Raw genomic sequence first — 20,697 nt, forward strand, 5'->3', positions numbered from 1 at the left:
CGACCTATAGGATAGAGTAGAACTGCCCCATAGAATTTCCAAGGAGTGACTGGTGGATTCGAACTGCTGACCTTTTGGTTAGCAGCTGTAGCTCTTAACCACTACGCCACCAGGGTTTCCCCGTAGGAGAAAAGAGCTGGCAATCTGCTCCTGTAAAGGTTACACCCTAGGAAATCCTATGGGGCGGAAGAAAGGCCTGGTGAACTGTTTCCATAAAGATCACAGTCAAGGAAACCCTACAGAGCAGTTCTACTCTGTTAACACATAGGGTCACCCAGAGTGAGTGGTTGACTTGACAGCAGTTAACAACAGTAGTACACTATATTTTTTCCCCACTTTTTTGTTATAAAAGTGTCCAAACACACCGAAAATGGAAGGACTAGTACGATGGCACTCATATACACAACCCCAGATCCAACACTTGTGAATGTTTTTGAGGGTAAGATACCATCATAACACGGCATCCAAAGACTTTCACAAAACACAGTCTATTTTTTACTTCTCTGTTTTGTTTATGGCCTATCTTTCCCCACCAGCTGGTGAGCACCAGGAGGGCAGGGGTTTTTGTCTGTTTTGTTTGCTGTGGTTTTCTCAGCACCAAGGACATTGCCTGGCATGTTGTGGGCACTCCTCTCGTTTTAGGAAGGAAAAGACAAGACTTAGGTTCTGATTCTGGCTCTGTCTCTCATTGATGTGTGGCTCTGAGGGTCATCTCTCCTCTAAGAACCTTAATTTCTTCATCTACGAAGTGGGGGTAATAATACTATTTCTCAGGACTGTTGTTAAGTCTCAAATGGAGTAAGAAGTGTAAAATTGCACTGTTAGCATGTTAGTCATCAGGTAGTTTGTTTCCCATATATTCCTTGAAGGAGACTTGGTCTAGTCTGTCCCTCTAGATCCTGAGTTCCTAAACGGTGGATACCTTGCTCTGTGTTGTATGGGCTGCAGGGCCTAGCACAGCCCCTCAAGACAAGCTCTTTGACTTGATCTGTCAGCTTGAACTGTCTGTAATGTGCAATCCAGCAGAAACCCCACACGGTGTCCTCCCTGGTGCTTACTGCCCCCTCCCTTTATATTGCTTGACCCTTCAGTGCTACCCGATAACCACCTCTACGCCATCTCTTCGTTTATCCACTTATTCAACAGTTTCTACCAGAAATACCTAGGGGAGGGGTACTCAACTTCATCAGGCCCTGAGACTCTATGAATTTCTGTTGTGGCTCTTTTGAATGTTTCCAATGATTGATCCAGCCCCCTTGGCCCTTTCTGGATTTCAGAGTCGGTTGCCTGTCTGTGTCACCCATCTTGCCTCGCAGAGCCACACCGAACACAGGTGTGGGTGTTTGCTGAAGAATGGGACTCATCCTGCTGAACCTACCCCTTTTGTCGGATCGGATTGCTGGGCGGAGGGTGGAATGCCTGGACTTTTGCAACAGTTGCTCTAACTTCACTTGTTTGCCGCTTGAAGGGCAAGATATTTTCACTGAGAATTCCAAGTCTTCAACCCTTTCTCTCAGCAACAAGCTGAAACCTTGAATCAAATTTCTAACCTTAGTTTGAGAGAGCAGTTTCCTCACCTGTAAAATGAGGACGAGAGTAACTACATCCTTGAGATAATGGATATGAAGGCACTTTGTGACTGGGAAAGCTCTGTACAAATATTAATTACTATGGTTAGTTTTGGAAACCCTGGTGGTGTAGTGGTTAAGTGCTACAGCTGCTAACCAAGAGGTCGGCAGTTCAAATCCGCCAGGTGCTCCTTGGAAACTCTATAGGGGAGTTCTACTCTGTCCTATAGGGTCGCTATGAGCCAGAGTCTACTCCACCGCAGTGGGTGGGTCAGTGGGATGCTTAGTTTTATTTAACCCGTCTGAATTCTTAACTAGACCCTGCTTGAGCTGCTGTGGCTGCCCCCAGATCTGGGTACTAATATCTTCTGAGGGACTGAAGAGGAGCACACTTCTCCCCACAGGCTCAGTAACAGCAAATACACTTCCCACGTGGACAGAGGACAGTCTGGGGAATCACCTAGACCTACAGCTGGGAGGATCAATGGGAAGAAACGTCCATCCAGTCTCGCTGGAGAGAAGTAGCCTGCCTAGTCAGAGGTAGATCTATGACTAAAACCCGGTCTCCTGGCTTCTTTTCAGCGCATCTCATTACCCTCATTATTAATCGTTTACAGCTGCCATTTATGGAAATCCCACTAGGTGCAGGCACGGAGACTAATTTCTCTCTAGTCTTCCGAACAAGCCTGTGAGGTGTTACTGTGCCCATTTCTCAGATAAGGAGTCTGAGGTTGACAGACATCAAGTCATTTGTCCTAGTTTCTACTAAAAACACTAAGATACTTCCTGAGATAAGCTTGCCGGCCAGCTTCCTGAAAAAATACAGGGTGCCCTGTTAAATTTGAGTTTCAAATAAACAACGAATAATCTTTTATCGTAACTACATTCGGTATTTTTTTTCTTAGACTGAAAAATCATTGGCATTTTTTATTTGCTAAATCTGGCAACCCTAGGCTGTGGGATACCCGGCAAAATCAAGGCAGGTTCCTCCCTGCTATGCCTTTGTCTTCGTCTGTTTTATTTTTATCTTTATGAGCCGTCATCAACACCAAGGCTCAGGCTTCACGCCTCTGACCGTTTCAGGAGGGGAGGGCAGAGAACGGTGAGAGACTCTTGCCCCGCACCGGTATGTCGGCCAACGAGCCGTCACGTGACTATCCGCCCCGCACAGACATGGCCGCGCCCCGCCGCCGCCGCCGATTGGCTCCAGCCGAAAGTCCGTCCTCCCTCCGCTATGGAAGCCCCTTCCATTGGGCAGTTATAAGAGCTGTGGCGCCCCGCCCCCACCTGACCTCGGGCCGCAGGGCTCGCGGCACGGGGGCGGGGCTGTAGCGGCGGCAGGACCGTCACGTGGTCTGGGGAACGTTTGTTTGCGGAAGTAGAAGGCGCTGAGTAAGCCGAGGTGAGTGACGGCGCGGGGGGCGGGGCTTGGGGGGCCCATCCCAAACCTCACCTGCGCCCTGGACTTCAGCGTCCCCACCGACACCCTCATGGGGACCTTCCTCGTGTTCCCTGATTTTGAGGCATGTCCTCCTTTGACGCCTGTGTGACCCCCCTGAGTGCCCCCAGTTTCCTGTCATGGATCCCCCATCGTCCCCATCTCCCATCCCGTGACAGCTCTAGTTTCACCTAGAACTTGTGTGCCCCTCAGGGACCCCAGCTTTGACCCTGATGCTCTCCTCAGTACCCCAGTTTCTGACCTGTGTCCCCTCTTTAGTATCCCTAACTTCCTGAGTCAAACCCCTCTCCTTCCTATTCCTTATTTTCCCTTTGGGTCCCATTGATTGTCCCCAGTTTCCTTACTGAGCCCTTCTAAGTGCTCCCAATTTTCCCACCTCAGTGTATGCCCGCTTGATCCCCGCTTCCCCTCTCTCTTTTCTGCATTCCTCCATTTGAGTCGCCAGGTTTTCCTTTGCTGGTCACCCTGATTCTCCTGTCCTATGTGTCCCCAGATTTCAAGTGTAGTCTGCTCCCCACTATGCTCCCGCCTTCCCCTCAGCCTCATCACCCCAAGTCTCCCAGCCTCCCAATTCTGTTTCCACCTCCTGCTCCCACAGATGACCTGGAAGTTTTAACAGGCAGCGTGTGACCTGGGTGACCGTGTGGCTGGGAGGGACCGGCCTGTGGATGTGGGACAGGGAGGGGACAGAGCTCATGGATCTATGGTCACATGACCCTAAACAAGTATTTTCCTTTCCCTAAGCTTCTGGGTCTTTCTCACTTGCCCTCTTATCCACCCAACAGGATGTTAGGCAGGTTTGGTTTGGCAACACTGGAGCTCCGCCCTTGGGCTGAATGCATTGTTTTGTTATTGTCACTGCTTTAAAATGTTCCTGGACTTTGGAGGCGATTTTCAGAGTTTCAGTTTCCTCATCTGTGAGAAACCAAGAAAAAAAAAAAAAACCTGTTTCTGTCGAGCCTGACTCACAGTGACCTTATAGGACAGAGTAGGACTGCCCCATAGGGTTTCCAAGGAGTGGCTAGTGGATTTGAACTGCAGACCCTGTGGTTAGCAGCCAGGCTCTTAACCACTGCATCACCAGGGCCCCCATCCGTGACAGGAGGGTTGCATTTTCTTCCCTTATAAGGCTGCCTTGAGGTTCAAAATTGAGTGAGAAAATGTATAAGGCAAAGCTTTGTAACCAGGATGACCCTGTACAATTAAATGGATTTGCTGTGGTGTCATAATCAGGATGGGGGAAAGGAAAGGAGAAAAGACAGGATGAAAAAGAGAATGAAAGAGGAGAGAAAGATGGCACATTGTCTTTCGTTTCTCATTTGGCAGGTGCTTATTGGTGAGCCCTATGAGTCAGGCTTGTTTATATATATTATCTTTTCCATTCATTCATTCATCATTTATTCAACAAGTATTTATTGACTGCCTCCCATGTTCTAGGCTACCCTTGAGGGGTACCCTTTAACGTGAGGAAGAGTGCATGTGAGTCTTCCAAGGTCACGCCGATGATGAGGTCAGAGCTGGAATCTTTAGCTGTGTGACCTCAGACCCTGTGTCTGTGCCAGACCACCCATGTCAGGATCACTCTTGTCTCAGTGCCCTGGGCATTTTTTCCTCCCTTCCATGGGTTACTTTCTTGTTAGATGACAGTGTCCTCAAAAGGGAATTTTCTCCTCACTCAGCAGAATGACATCACCAAGAAGCAGAGAAAGGAGGAATTTAAATATTGTGTGTGTGGAAGGTAGGTGCTGAGGGGCTGTAGAAAGGAGAGGCCTGAGGCACCAGCTTCACTGTGTAGAGGGTGGCTCCCTGGGAGAAGTGAGATCTTAACAGGTCATGTCTTCAATGCCTCTTCTGTCCATTCTCATTTTCTAGATGATCTCATCCAGTCTCACAGCATTAAATACCGTCTCTACTCTGACAACTCCCAAATTTATATCCCCAGCCCCGTCCAGACCTTTTCCCCAAATGGTAGACTCACATATCCAGTTGCTCACGCAGCAGCTCATACGGAGCATTTCAAACTCGAAAAGTATTTAGAATTGAGCTCCTGATAGCCATCCCCTCCACTGGCCCGCCAAAACCTGCCCTCCTACCCACTTCCCTCAGGAAATGGCAGTTTTATTTTTTCAGTTGCTCAGGCTGAAGGTGTGAGGTGATCCCTGATGCCTCTCTCTCACCCCACATCCAGTCTCAGTAAATCTTACTGGATCTGCCTTCAAAATCAGTCCATTCTGATCACCTGACTCTCAGCTGGGCATTATCTCATGCCTGGAGTCTTGAGGTAGCCTCCTTCCTGGCCTCTGCTTCAGCCCTTGCCCCCTCTAGTCTTTCCTCAACACTGCAGCCTGAGTGGTTCGCTTGAAATGTCGTGCCTCTGCTCCAAGCCCTGCTGTGGCTTCTCCTCTCACTGTACGTGACTTGGCCTCCTGTTACCGCTCTGATCTCACTGGCTTCCTTACTGTTCATGGAACACACCAGGCATGCTCCAGCCCCAGGCCCTTTGCACTTGCTCTTCCTTTGGCCTGGAAAACTCTTCACCTGGATATCCATATGATTTTCTTCACCTTCTCTTTCTTTATTCAAGATCAAGTTCTTGGTGAGGACTTCGCTGGTCACCCTGTCTAACATTTCAGTCCTCACCCAGATACTTCTTGTCCCATCTCTGCCTTATTTTTCTCCTCTGCACTTAGTCAGCATCTAAAACTTAGGCATATATTTTACTTATTTATCTTCTTGATTATTCGTAGCCCTCTCTAAAATATGAGTTCCAGGAGGTAAGGGGTTTCTGTCTGTTTCGTTCACTATTGTATTCCCAACTGTCAGAACGGTGCCTACCACCAACCCAAAACCAAACCCAGTGCCGTTGAGTCAATCCTGACTCATAGCGACCCCATAGGGCAGAGTAGAACTGCCCCATAGGGTTTCCAAGGAGCACCTGGTGGATTCGAACTGCCGACCCTTTGGTTAGCAGCAGTAGCACTTAACTACTACGCCACCAGGGTTTCCGTGCCTACCACAGGAGAACCCAAACCCCAAACCCACTGCCTTGAGTCACTTCCAACTCATAGTGACCCCATAGGGTTTCCGAGGCTGTAAATCTCTACAGAAGCAGACCGTCACATCTTTCTCCCGTGGAGCTGCTGGTGGTTTTGAGCAGTCAACCTTTTGGTTAGCAGTCGATTGCTTTAACCACTGTGCCACGAGGGCTCCTTATAGGTCTTCAATAAATACTTGTGGAGTGAAGCATTCAGTGGGCCACCTGTACCCTGCCACCAGCCCAAGGACCTCTTAAAGTTGTCCATGCCTCAGATCCTTGAAAGTTCCAGCAGCAGTTCTGGGGAGGTTGCTTCCATCTGTGGTTCAGCTAAGACTAGATGGAAGAGACACGTTTTTTTCCCTTTTATTTTCAAAGGGCATTTTGCCCCGGTTCGTATGAATGGCAGTGCATCTTTAAAGGAAGCCTTGGCTTTGGAGTGCCGCCTGAGGACGGCAGGCTGACCGTCAGCCTCGCTCAGCCACTTGCCATACAGGCGTCCCCTGAAGGCAGTTTGAGGAGTAAGAGCCGGTGCTCTGGATCCTGGAAAATGACATCACTTCCTTGTACCTCAGTTTCCTGGGTGTGATGTGGGGATGAAACCTATGCCGTCTCTTACGGGTGTTTCGAGGAGTCCATGTGTAACGCATCAGGAACGCTTGGCGTGGCATCTGGCGCTCAATGGATGCTGGGTAAATGGAGCAGCACTGTTGGTTGAAAGGCCTTTCCGTTTCTCACTCGCTCAGGAGTGCTGGGATGAGCCGGGGTCGGGGGGACACTCAGAGGGATAGCTTTTGGAAGGCAGCCTGGGTGATTCAGAGGCCAGGAGGGAAGGTAGAAATGACCTTTGACTTGACCCCTACTGGCATTCAGTCTTTCCTCAGGACGCGCACTTATTGATTATCTCAGTTGCTTTGTGGTGCGCCCTCTGCCTCCAGTTTAAGAGTCAGAGGAAAAGGCATGAATTCAGCCCCCAGGCAAGACCTCCTATTTCTACTTTCTGGGCCTCAGTTTCCCCATAAGGCAAACAGGGATAACAAATGACACCTTTCTTATTTCACGAGCGTTTATGAGCTCCACGCAGCTCACAACATGAAAGCCTGGTGGTCTTGTGAGAGGATGGGGGTCATGGGCGCGATGTGTTCATGTGCTGGGTGGTGCAGACACTAAGAGCTGCGGGAAAGAAGGCCACTGTCATCAGGGCAGACTTGGGGCTCTGATCAGACCCCATGTTGTAGCCCAGTGGGTACGGGGTAATGTTGGCTGCACAGGAGGGTGTCAATGTCCTGCTGCCGGCACTGCCCAGCAGTTGTTCCAGTCATGGGACATCCTGTCATAAGCAGCAGCTGGGGCTCGTGAGGCCTGATTTCGTGCTCCCAGAATCCCCCATGTGGCCAGCTCTGTGAGCGCGGCTTCCTGGCCTGGCTGCCTCGAGATCCTGTCACGCACCCCAGACAGCTGTCCTGTTCCACATGCCAGGCTCAGTCCAGAGGGAAGCAGAGCGTTTGAAGAGTCTTCCTGGTTGGAATACGGGGGGGGGGAGCTCAGCTTTAAGCACTCTGATGGCATAGTAAGCTGGACTTTCCAGAGCCAAGTTCAGGGAGGGATTAGTCCCAGCACCTAGTACCACTCCTGAGACATAGCAGGTGCTCAAGAAAGGTGCCCCTTGCGAGCATGTAGCATCTGGTTGGATTGAGCACAACCCTCTGTTTTGTTCTGTTCAATGGTGGCGAGGCATGTGGCAGTGCAGGAGGGGTGGGAAGTGGTGTCTGCTCCACATGGCCACCAGCTACAGAGTAAGAGTGTGTGTGGGGGGTTCCTCTGCAGGCTCATTCATTTGTTCTCACTCTCTGACTCCCTAGACACTTATTAAACACCTACTGTGGGTCAGGAACAGTGTGCTCGGTGCCTGGGTCAACAAATAAAAGGGGGCGCGGGGGTATGCGGTGGACGTGGGGGGCACACCTGGGGCTGAGAGGAGAGGAGGGCGCGGGGTATGACTCTTGGAGGAGGTGGCACCTGAACTGAGTCTTGAAGGACAAGAAGGGGTTTATTTGTTTATCTGAAAGCCCTTTATTTGAAGGTTAGGAAAGCAGGGAGGGCAGAGTGGGCAGAGGGAGCAGCTGGTGCAGGTACACTGAGGCGGGAGGGTGAAGAATCCCGGGACGGGGTCATGGTGTAGCCAGGCTGGGGTGGGTGGGCTGGGCCAGCTCATGTGGGTGCTTGTGTCACTGCCCTGGAGGGTGATGGGGAGCCCTCCTACTGCATCCTGTGATGTGCACGGAGCAGGGAAGGATGGGGCAGGTGTGGCCCTTGCCCTCCTGTGTGTATGTACACAGTGCCCACAGTGCTAGCTAGTGTGCCGAGCGCTCAGAGGGCCAGCTGGCAGGCTGGGGGGAGGGCATTGCAGGCAGGCCAGGCGAGGGAGGACCAAACCTGGCCCCTTCACTCCAGAAGAGCCGTTTTCACACACACCCACCCACGGGAGAGCAGAAAGGACTGCACCCAGGGCCTGGTGGCTTTGGCAGATGAGCAGGCCCCAGAGGGCAGGGACGACTTCTCTCTTGGGTCCTTCAGGGACTCCATAGCCTCACTGGCTTCTCACTAAGCACCCCAGAGAACCGACCCACACACCTCTTCCTCTCCCCAGCCCCCTGTTCTCTATTGCACGTACTCCCTGAGCTTGGCTCCTCACAGAGGGTTGTGAGCATGGCGGATGGCGGAGTTGCTCCTCTAATGGCCGCATAATGACCATTGTTCATGTTGATCCCGACAGACACGATCCAGTCCGAATGAAAACGCTCTCATGCTCTTTGCTCACCGGTCACGCGGGCTCCCATCCTCAGTCCGATCCATGAGCTGCCTCCTTGGCTGGCTGTTCTTTTTCCTTCGGAGTTCACCTCAAGAGTCACCTGCTCCAGCAGCCCTTCCCCACGCTTCCCCTCCAGGGGCTATGAGCTCTTGGAGACGTACTGGCCTTGAGGCCCACCGTGACTACTCATTTCGTGAGCCCGAGTAGCCACTTTTAGGAGGCTCACCAAAGATTCTACTTGTTGGTTCCAGTCCCCCTCTGATCCCACTGAGGGTTGGTTGGTTTTTGTTTTTTGGTGGGCATCAGCATGTCCCACTTTAATTTGCCGTTGAAGCATCCACAATTTGAGGCCTCTCTGGTGCTCGGTTTCTTTATCTCTAAGATGGGGGTAATAATACTTGTCCTTTCTGCCTTCCATCTCCCCTAGGGGAGTCTTACACCCAGCAGACTCCCCTTAAGGAACCAAGCGGGCAAGCTGGGCCTTTGACAGGGGGTGGGTGATCAGAGGTAAGGAGAGTAGGCCAAAAACCTGCAGCCTCAGTCTCAGGGAGACAAAATTGGCAGCTGGAAATTACCCGGAGGAGACAGGCAGTATTGTCACCTTCACCATCACCTCAGAAGCTCTTGAGCTGGTGTCTTTCTGTTTTTGCATTTGAGAGAGCTGCTCGAAGCCGCCTCGGTGCCTGGGAGTATACTGTCCATGCCAGATGACCCTGGAGAGACTGAAACACGTACCAGTCACAGGCAGGGAGCGAGTGCAGATGAGGAGTAGCAGAGAACAGCTGTCAGTAGGGGAAAGCAGCAGACTGCACCCTGGGAAGGTCCAAGGGGAGGATGTGAGAAAGCGAGAGAGGGGGAGCAAGGAGTGAGGCCGGGCTGGTAGGAGACCAGTTGAGCAGGGCCTCAGAGGTTCTGGGGGCAGCCACTCCCCAGCCTAGCGTCCTCCCCTCCTGCAGACCCTGAGCTCTGGGGTCAGGGGTGACTGGAGACAAGGCTTCTACTTGGGGGACAGGAGGAAGTTGCTAGAAATGAGAGGGAAGCACAGCTCTCTTCCTGGCTAGGGACGCCGTGACTGTTCCAGGATGTGGCTGCTGGTTTTCATTTCCTTTCTTCCACTGAGTGATAACAACGCCACTGTTTGTGTGCCCACAGTCAGCCTGGCGTCCCGGACACTTTCCCCACATGACGTCATTTCATCCTCATGACAACCCAAGGGCTGGAGGACAGCCAGGTCTGTCCCGCGCCCAAAGTCCCTGTTCTTTTTGTGGCCACAGGGCTGTGAATGCTCCACCCCCTCCCCCATCAGCCTCCGTTGAGAGTGAGGGCTGGGACCCTGAGGCAGGGGGCTCTCCTCTGGAGGCAGGGCCAACGTGGGGTCTGTCTGATCCAGCTGGGCCCCCCATGGAGACATTCAACCACTTACCTGAGGGACTCCTGGGTTCGGGATGTTCCTGACTCTTCTCCCCTTTCTGTGAGGCCTCTCCAGGCACCTGTGGGCCTGCCCCCTGGGAAGCCTCTGAGCTGCTTTCCACACCCAGGCCTGACCCCATGCCCCCCACCTTCCTGGCAGCAGGCCCCAGGGCCCCAACCTACACCCCTTCTTTAAAAAAATAAATATAAAAACGTTGTGCATACCATTTGGAAAATAGGGAAAAGAAAAACATTGCCCATAAACCCAGTACCTTAATCGGCTCTTAATATTTTGGTATGTTTCCTATCAGTGTTTTTTTTTGTTTTTTTTTTCTTTTTCCTGTGCATACTTTTACTTAGCTAAATTATGTTTAACAAACTTTCTCTGTGTCAAGCTTTGTGCTGGGGCCCAGGGTTGAGAGTGAGGAGAAGACCCAGCACCTGCCCGTAAGAAACTCAGAATTGGAGTCTGCTCCCCTGGGCTCCAGTCCTCACTCCCCCACCTGCCTGCTGTGTGACCTCGGGCGTGTTGCTTTACCTCCCTCTTCTGTGGTTTTCTTATTTGTAAAATGAGGATAATGATGGTACTGAATTCATGGGCTTGTTGACTGGGTGAAATGATTAATGTACGTGAAAGCTCCTAGAACAGACCAGAGTCTCGTAAGAGGCACGTGAACGTTTGGTGTGATCGTTACTGCGAAGCTTACAATCTGGCTGTTCTTGTTGCTGTTAGCTGCTGACTCGTGGCAACCCATACACAACAGATTGAACGGTTGCGATCCATAGGGCTTTCACTGGGAGGTTTTTCAGAAGTTCATTGCCAGGCATTTCTTCCTAGTCTTAGTCTGAAAAAAAAAAAGTCTGAAAGCTCTGCTAAAATCTGCTCAGCATCGTAGCAACACGCAGACCTCCGCTGCCAGATGGGTGGTGGCTGCGCGTGAGGTAGGAGGGGCAGTCATGGCACACAGGAGGTTAATAATAGAAATGGGTTGAAGATGAGGGCAGCACAGGCAGGGAGAGACCCTGGGGGCTGGGGGCTGGGGGCGGTACATCAAGAGCACTTTAAGTAGGATGTGGTAGCTGAGTTTGCTTGTGACAGGTAACCAGGGCTTCTCCAGGCAGAAAAGGAGAGGCGAACATTCAGATAGACACTGCAGTGTGGTCGGGACAGGAGAAAGCCTTACTTTCCAGGACTGGTTGGTGGTGTGGTGCAGACAGGGTGGGAGATGCAGAGTCGGGGAGGCTGCCCTGGAGGCAGGGCCTTTGCAGGCCATGCTTGCAGTGCACACAGCCAGTCTGGGCGATGGCGTGGACCTGACGGCGCGGGAGCCTTGGAACAGGATGCCGTCTGCTTTTCTTGAGTTGTTACAATCTTCACAATCCCAACTTTTAGCGACTACGCTACATCTCTTGGGTAAAACGTATCACAATTTAGCACGATCCTAACGTTGGATGGAGTCCCTGGGTGGCACAACGCTAACCCAAAGGTTGGCGTTTCAAATCCACCTAGAGGCACCTTGGAAGAAAGGCCTGGCAATCTGCTTCCAAAAGGTCATAGCCTTGAAAACCCTAGGGAGCACAGCTCAGCTCTGGAACACACGGGGTTGCCATGAATTGGAATCGATTGACAGCAGCTGGTTTGGTTTTTGGTTTCATGTTGGATATTGACGTTGCTTTCATTTCTGTGTCACAGCAGACATTGTTATAACATGTACTGATGTGTGTTGTGTCTTCCATTTGGGGGTTCATTTCCTGGGAGAGATTTTATACCTTCCCTTGGGTGCCCTCCCCTGTTCTCTGGCCCTGGAGAGGGGTGCAGGCACCCCAGCTTCTCTGTCCTTACAGTCCCCAAGTGCAGAATACAGAAGAAAGCTTAACCCAGGTCTAAGCATTCTCGTAAACGTTCCCATTTAATCCTCACAACACTTGGAGGGAGTGTTGTTGGCCCTGTTTTAAAGGAGAAACTGAGGCTCAAAAGCATCTCACACCACAGCCTACTACTAATCGCAAAAGGAAGGACATCACAAAGCATCAGAATGCTTTCAAAGCTCCTCAGTCAGCGTTCTCCAAGTCTCAGTTTCCTTCTCTGGAAAAGGGGATGTTCAAAGTAAAGCTAGCTAGCATTTATTGAACACTTACTACAGGCCAGGTACTGTTTTTATGCATCTCATTTTACAGATGAGGAAACTAAGACACAGAGAGGTTAAGTAACGTAGCTGGTCAGTGTGGCTCAGAGCTGCCCTGTGCTCGCAGCGCCCCGCCTCAGATGTGAGATCTTCAATGAGACCATCTATGCGATGTGCTTAGCTCCGCCTACTACATAGTAAGTGCTCAGTGAACGTCTCCTGATATAACTATTATTGACCGTTGTTGTTGTTGGATGCCTTTGGATCAATTCCAACTTCTAGTGACCCCATGTGACAGAATAGAACTTCCCCATAGGGTTTTCTAGACCGTAATTTTTACGGAAGCAGATCACCACGTCTTTCTCCCGAAGGGCTGCTGGGTGGGTTCGAACTGGCAACCTTTCGGTTAGCAGCCAAACTCTTAACCATTGTGCTACCGGGGCTCCATTATTGACCCTTCCTCCCGTTTCATATGGGTCTTTGTAGGCCTCTTGCTCTTCCCTTTCTCCCTCAGGTTGATCCTCAGCACACTTCTCAGCACATAGGCTGGGACAGAGCCAGGGAGGGCACTAACGTCCACTCAGATCTCCAGGCCCCTCCTGGGGTACCCACACTCAGGAGCCCCGTCTTTGCTGTCTGACATGCCTTTTGGCAGTGACTGTGGTGGCACAGTGGTTAAGTGCTCGGCTGCTAACTGAAAGGGCAGCTCAAACCCACCTGCGACTTCGTGAGAGAAAGATGTGGCCGTTTGCTTCCATAAAGATTGCAGTCTTGGACGCCCTATGGGGCAGTTCTGCTCTGTCCTCTAGGGTTGATATGAGTTGGAATCGACTGGACACGGAGGCAGAGCAGAGCAGCCTACAGACGGTTCTCCGCAGCCTTGGGGGCAGTGCCTTTGGCGGACGGTGTGCTCCTAGGAGCCCAGGAAATAACAAGACAGCTAATTTTGTCGTCCAGACTGGGACAATTGCCACCACAGAAAGGGTGGCTCTGAGAATCTGCACTGTAAAGTGGCCACCCGAGCCCACGTGTATGGTGTCTCCATCTTCACACACAGGCATTTCAAAAAGCTTGTTTGGGGGCCCTGTCGGAGCTCCTTGGCACCAAAAGTTTGAGACAAATGTTTAGCATCTCCTGCCCCCCGATAGATGGTGAGATGATCCTGGTCCCTGTGTGGTAGGTACCTAGTAGAGAGGGAACACTGATTTTGTGGAATTGAGATGACCTGTGCCAAGCTTGGAGTGCCAGAAATTCTCGGACATGGTGAGAGCCCTTCCCCTGCATGTTGTGTTCCTGCCCACCGTGAGCAGCATTCCCATTTGTGATCCCCTTTGCCAATACAACATCTCTGTGGAGCAGGGAGCAGTGGGTGCTGCCCACATTAAAACCAAAAATCCAAACTTATTGCTGTTGAGTCGATTCTCACTCAACAGTGACCCTAGAGGCCAGAGCCATGGGGTTCTCAAAGCTGTAATTTTTATGGAAGCAGACTGCTACGTTTTTCTCCCAGAGTGGCTGGTGGGATAGAACTGCTGCCCTTTCGGTTAGCAGCCAAGCACTTTAACCATTGCCACCAGGGCTCTTCACTGCACACATTGTTGTTGTCGCTGTTGTGTGCTTTCGAGTCGGTTCCAACTCACAGCAACCCTACACACAGCAGAACGAAACACTGCCAGTTCTGCGCCATCAGCACAATCGTTATGCTTGAGCCCATTGTTGCAACCACTGTGTCAGTCCATCTCATTGAGAGTCTTCCTCTTTTTCGATGAGCCTCTACCAAGCATGATGTCCTTCTCCAGGGACTGGTCCCTCCTAACAATGTGTCCAAAGTATGTCAGATGAAGTCTCACCATCCTTGCTTCTAACGAGCATTCTGGCTGTATTTCTTCCAAGACAGATTTGTTGGTTCTTCTGGCAGTCCGTGGTATTTTCAGTGTTCTTCACCAACACCATAATTCAAAGACATTGATTTTTCTTTGATCTTCCTTATTCATTGTTCAGCTTTCACATGCATATGAGGCAATTGAAAACACCATGACTTGGGTCAGGCACACCCTAGTCCTTAAAGTGACATCTTTGCTTTTTAACACTTTAAAGAGGTCCTTTGCAGCAGATTTGCCCAATGCAATGCCTATTTTGATTTCTTGACTGCTGCTTCCATGGGTGTTGATTGTGGATCCCAGTAAAATGAAATCCTTGACAACTTCAGTCTTTTCTCCATTTATCATGATGTTGCTTATTGGTCCAGTTGTGAGGATTTTTATTTTCTTTGTGTTGGGGTATATGGATATTATCCTATTACTGACAGCATTGTATTTCAGGACAGATCTTGAAATGTTGTTTTTGAAAATGAATGTGATGCCAGTCCTCTTCAATTTGTCATTCCTGGCATAGTAGACCATATGATTGTCTGATTCAAAACAGCCAATACCAATCTGTTTCAGCTCACTAATGCCTAGGATATCAATCTTTATGCATCCCATTTCATTTTTGACGATTTTCAATTTTCCTAGATTCATACTTAGTACATTCCACATTCCGACTATTAATGGATGTTTGCAGCTGTTTCTTTTTATTTTGAGTCGTGCCACATCAGCAAATGAAGGTCCTGAAAGCTTGACCCCCTCCATGTCATTAAGGTCGACTCTACTTTGATGAGGCAGCTTTTCCCCAGTTGTATTTTGAGTGCCTTCCAACCTGAGGGGCTCATCTTCCGACACTGTATTAGACAGTGTTCTGCTGTTATTCATAAAGTTTTCACTAGTCGATTTTTTCAGAAATAGACCTCCAGGTCATTCTTCCTAGTCTGTCTTAGTCTGGAAGCTCGGATGAAACCTGTGCACCATGGGTGATCCTGCTGGTGTTTGAATACCGGTGGCATAGCTTCCAGCATCACAGCAACATGCAAGGCCCCACCGTACCACAAACTAACAGACACATGGGGGCTGCCGACGTCACCGATGAGGAAACTGAGTCTCTGTTGGGGAAACTGAGTCAGGGAGCAGGACAGCTCTGGGGTCACAATGGCAGTTCAGGAGGGGAGCCTGCTAGGTGCCCAGCCTGCCCAGAGTGCTCTGTAACTGCCCCTCAGGCCTCCTTGCCCCCCACTCAGTGCTGTTTCTCTCTCTTCTCCTTTTCAGGTTCCCGCAGGCCCAGAATCAGGGAGCAACGCTGGTGGGGAGCGATCTGGGTGCCTGTGCAGGAACCCGCTGCACTTGGTGAGGTGGGCATGGGAGACCGCGCCCAGCTGACCAGAGACCCTGTTCTCTTCCAGTCTGAGGGGGCAGGCAGCCAGGCCTCTGCGCCCAGCCCACGGAAGATGCAGTTCTTCGGCCGCCTGGTCAACACCCTCAGTAGCGTCACCAACTTGTTCTCTAACCCGTTCCGGGTGAAAGAGGTGTCTGTAGCAGACTACAACGTGAGCAGCCGGGTTCGAGAGGAAGGGCAACTGGTTCTGTTCCACAACACCCCCAATCGCACCTGGGACTGCGTCCTGGTCAACCCCAGGAACTCACAGAGTGGATTCCGGTGGGTGCCGATCAGCCGGGACACGCGCTGCCTTCCTTTGCCTCCTCCCAGCTCTCGGTCTGGCGGTCTCTCAGCCGAGAAGCAGCTTCTTGGGGTCTATATCTGAGGAGTGGCCAAGAGGGGAGACTGCCCCTCAGAGAAATGCCTTTGCTCTTAGCGTGGTGGGAGGGGGTTCCTAGAAGTCTGGCTTTCTGGCCTTCAGGCCCCCAGCAGCAGGAACTTGGGGAGAGGAGACTGGGCTGTCCCCTGCCAGGAGGCTGACGTGTTCAGACAGAGGGAAGGGAGGAGGATGGGGCAGTTGAGAGGGCCAGGCAGGTAAGGTCTGCTGTGATAACTGTGATCACCTTTCACCCTGGACCTTTAAAGCCATGGCAGTCTTTAGAGGGGCTGGCCAGGGTTGTGGCACAGTGGTTAAGTGTTCAGCGGCTAACCAAAAGGTCAGCAGTTCGAATTCACCTGCCACTCCTTGGAAACTTTATGGGGCAGTTCTACCCTGTCCTATAGGGTCGCTATGAATCAAAATCACCCACCAGCAACTGGTTTTGGGTTTGGGCCAGGGTTAGCTCAAGAGATCCTCAAGGGAGTGGACAGTCTTGTCACTTTTCAGGGTATCTGGGGACTCTCAGGGGCCAGAAGGAAAGGGTAGGAGGCCAGGACAGGGCTGAGGGAACTGAGCCTGCTGCAGGGTTGGCTGAGAATAGGGTAGAGGAGTGGCCAAGGAATCGGAAATGCAGGGTTACAGGAGTGGGGCAGGCTGGCATTGAGCTGGTCCAGTACTGATGTCCCTTTGCCGTTCGTTCACCCTTCTGGCTCTCCCGTCGTCCATCCGTTCCACACTCACTGAGCATCTCTGGGACCTCCAGCATCCCATGCCCTGGGCTCGGCCTACCCATGTGGTGAGATGCCAGAGCATGGTCTATGCCTTTAAGCAACAGGCATTCTAGGGGCAGCATGCAAAACAGGCACTGTGATACCAGGTGAGAAGCGCTGGGACGGAGGTAGAGTGCAGGGTACAGTGGAGCACGAGGGTACGATCGTTTTCTGGGGGGCTGGTGGAGGTGTCAGGAGCTATTCTGTGTCCGTCTGGAAGGAGTAGGAGTTTGTTTGGCAGTACGGAGCGGGTAAGGCTGTTCCTTTCCCTAGAGACGCAGAGGCGAGGCGTGAGCCTCAGGGAGAGCACTCTGGCTGGATCTTAGGTGCCTCTGGGCAAAGGTGAGAAGTGAGACTGGAGCGGACAACTGGGGCTATTCTGATTGAGTTGGCAGCCTGGGTACATGGGTCCAGTCACCAGGAAAAGAGCAGGGCAGGGTGTCAGGGCCTCGGCCAGTCAGGCACGAATTCAGAGTCCAGCTTGGTTTTGGCAGGAAAATGGAATACAGATGAGAAAACTGAGGCAGAGATCCCACAGTGAAGGCTTGGGCAGACTGCTGCTCAGTTGTTAGGTGCCGCCTAGTCGGTTCCAACTCATAGCGACCCTGTGTACAACAGAACGAAACACTGCCCAGTCCTGCGCCATCCTCACAATCGTTATGCTTGAGCCCTTGTTGCAGCCACTGTGTCAATCCATCTCGTTGAGGGTCTTCCTCTTTTTTGCTGACCCTCTACTTTACCAAGCATGATGTCCTTCTCCAGGGACTGGGCCCTCCTGATAACATGTCCAAAGTATGTGAGACGAAGTCTCGCCATCCTTGCTTCTGAGGAGCGTTCTGGCTGTACTTCTTCCAAGACAGATTTGTTCATTTTTCTGGCAGCCCATGGTATATTCAATATTCTTTGCCAACACCAGAATTCAAAGGCATGAATTCATCTTCCGTCTTCCTTATTCATTGTCCAGCTTTCACATGCATATGAGGCGATTGAAAACACTATGGCTTCAGACATACCTTAGTCCTTAATGTGACATCTTTGCCTTTTTAACACTTTAAAGAGGTATTTTGCAGCAGATTTGCTCAGTGCAGTAAATCATTTTTGATTTTTTGACTGCTGCTTCCATGGGTGTTGATTATGGATCCAAGTAAAATGAAATTCTTTACAAGGAAACCCTGGTGGCATAGTGGTTAAGTGCTATGGCTGCTAACCAAAAGGTTGGCAGTTCAGATCCACCACATGCTCCTAGGAAACACTATGGGGCAGTTCTACTCTGTCCTATAGGGTCACTATGAGTTGGAATCGACTCGGTGGCTACAGGTTTGGTTACAACTTCAATCTTTTCTCCATTTATCATGATGTTGCTTATTGGTCCAGTAGATAGTCCATGTGTCAGTTTGAACTCAGCAGGACCAGGCCAAACTCTGGCTGCAGATAGGCCTGAGCTGCTGGCCTGGGGCAGGACTGGCTTGCATGCAGCTCCAGAAGCCTCCCACAGGCCGGGGCAGGCACTGCTGATCAGGGCAGTGGGGCCACTCCTTGGAGGATGGCTCACCCCTGCTTTTGAGATGCCCCGCCCTGGGGACCCCCCCCCATCCACATCATCACCACATCCTGTCAGCTGTAAATATCCCTTGACTGGCCTCCTGATTGTCTCCCTAAGCTTAAATCCCAGTGTGGGCAGACCTCCCTCCCAGGAGGAGTAAAGTGTTGGCCAACAGTTTATTAACCATACCTATTGGAGTCCCTGGGTAGTGCCAATGGTTAAGTGCCTGAGTACCAACCAAGAGGTTGGTGGTTCAGACCTACCCAGAGGCACCTTAGAAGACAGGCCTGATGATTTGCTCCCAAAAGGTCGCAGCCTTGAAAACCCTATGAAGTGGTTCTACTCTGTACACTTGGGGTTGCCATGAGTCAGAATCGATTCCATGGCAACCAACAACAGCAATAGTATTATTAACCCTTGATTGGGTGGTACTATATGGGTTCAAGCATAACAACGATTGTGAGGATTGGGGAAGGACCAGGCAGTGTTTCGTTCTGTTGTGTATGTTGTTAAAAAAAAATTTTTTTAACAACAACAATAACAACATACAGTTTACCTAACACTTTCACATGTTATATTAACACATCCTTCATTGATCCTTTGAGATAGACAAGGAAGACATTATCCCATTTTACAGATGAGAAAACTGAGGCACAGAGATAATAAACGCTTCATTCAAGGTTGTACAGTTAGGAAGCAGTGAAGGTACAGATAGAATCTGGGTCTTCTGGTTTCTAAACCATTTCTCTTCCCATGTATTGAGACAGAATAAGGAGCATTGGGTGGGGTTTCAAGCTAAGCAAATATCCCTCTCTGCATCCCTGGCCTTCCTCACTGGGCTCTGGAGTCTCTTCCACCTTTTCTCTAATCTGCTGCCACCCTAGCATTTCCATTTCAGCAACGGCATCACCGCCATCCATGTGGTTGTGCAGCCCAGAAACCCAGGAGTGACCCTTGATGCCTCCTGCCTCCCCGCCCCCATCAGGTCATCGCTGAGTCTGTTAGGTTCTCCTCCCAAGCATCTCCTGGATCTGCATCTTTTTCTCTACCTAGGGTTACTAGTTTCCTCTTGAGCGATGTTGTTGTTGGTTGGTGTTGAGTCCATTTTCCATTCATAACCGCCCCCACGTGACAGAGTAGAACTGCCCCATAGGGTTTTCTAGGCTGTAATCTTTACAGGAGCAGATCTTCAGGCCTTTTTCCCGCAGAGCTGCTGGGCGGGTTTCAACTGCCAGCCTTTCAGTTAGCAGCTGAGCGTTCACCCACTGCGCCATCAGGGCTCCTTGTTTGAGTGTTAGAAAACCTGAAATACTAGTGTCTAAACGGGGTAGAACTTCATTTGTCTCTCAAGGGAAGTCAAGGCAGATGAGGGCGTGCCTGATAACTCTGCCCCACAAGGTCCTCAGGGACCCAGGCTCCTTCTGTTTTGTCTGGTGTCCTAGGCTACCTTATGGTCCCAGATGACTAGGCAAGGCCCAGCCATCATGTCCAGCTTCCTAGCCAGCAGGAAGGCAGAGGACAGGGTGAAGCAGGGCCCCCTTCCTCTCTTTAGGAACACTTCTCAGAAGTTGCACACATGCCTTCCACTAACTCCCATTGGCCAGAACGTAGTTACACAGCCACAACTTGGAAAGAATGCTGGGAAGTGGCCTGTATGCCAGGTCGCCATGTGTCAGTCTAAGCGAGAGTTATAGGCCTCTCCCTTTGCTGCTGGGACACTTTTCTAGACCATGGTCATTGCTCACGGTGGCTCTGGCTGCAGCAGCCTCCTGGCCTGTCACTCTGCCTGTGGTCCTGCTCTCCTCCAGCCTTCTCCCCTTCTCCTGAGTGGCCATCAGTGCGGCCTCTCCAGAGGGCAGATCTGACCAAGTCATTCCCCTGCTTAACCTTTCAAGGGCTTCTTCTTTCCTTACCGTATCAGGTGCTGGTTGTCGTTAGGGGCCTTCAGGTGGATTCCAACTCACACTGAACCCATGTGACAGAGTAGAACTGCCCCATAGGGTATTCTAGGTTGTAATCTTTACACGAACTGACTGCCGGGTCTTTTTCCTGCAGAGCCACTGGGTGGGTTTGAACTGCCAACGCTTTGGTTAGCAACTGAGTGCTCAACTGTTCACGCCACCAGGGCTCCTTATCAGGAGCTTAGCATGCCTTAAAAGGGCCCATGTGATGGAGCCTCACCTTCCCGTCTTGGTATCAGTTCTTGCCCCTGACCTCTGCCCAGGCTCTTACCTTACCTATCTTCCCTTTCTCCGCCTGCCACCCTCCGGGATTGCCCTCCTCTGGGCTTTGGGGAAAACAGGTGCTTCTGTGGTGTGTCCCCACAGCACCTGTTCCCTGCTTTCCT

General features: G+C 51.1%; 1 protein-coding gene across 6 annotated transcripts in view; it reads left to right on the forward strand.

The window, feature by feature from the left end:
* The first annotated feature begins 2,862 nt into the window (after positions 1-2,862).
* Positions 2,863-20,697, forward strand: part of PLA2G6 (phospholipase A2 group VI) — an 82,653-nt gene continuing 64,818 nt past the window's right edge. For 3 of the 6 annotated variants that reach the window (XM_064283545.1, XM_023559990.2, XM_064283548.1), the window contains exons 1-2: positions 2,863-2,970; positions 15,550-15,937. In XM_064283545.1, coding sequence (XP_064139615.1) covers positions 15,639-15,937 — 299 coding nt within the window. In that variant the 5' untranslated portion in view covers positions 2,863-2,970; positions 15,550-15,638. The remainder of the gene's footprint in view (positions 2,971-15,549; positions 15,938-20,697) is intronic. The other 3 variants (XM_064283546.1, XR_010321689.1, XM_064283547.1) reach the window with 3 other exon arrangements.

This window comes from Loxodonta africana, chromosome 4 (assembly GCF_030014295.1).
Source record: "Loxodonta africana isolate mLoxAfr1 chromosome 4, mLoxAfr1.hap2, whole genome shotgun sequence".
In the NCBI taxonomy this organism is placed as follows: domain Eukaryota; kingdom Metazoa; phylum Chordata; class Mammalia; order Proboscidea; family Elephantidae; genus Loxodonta; species Loxodonta africana.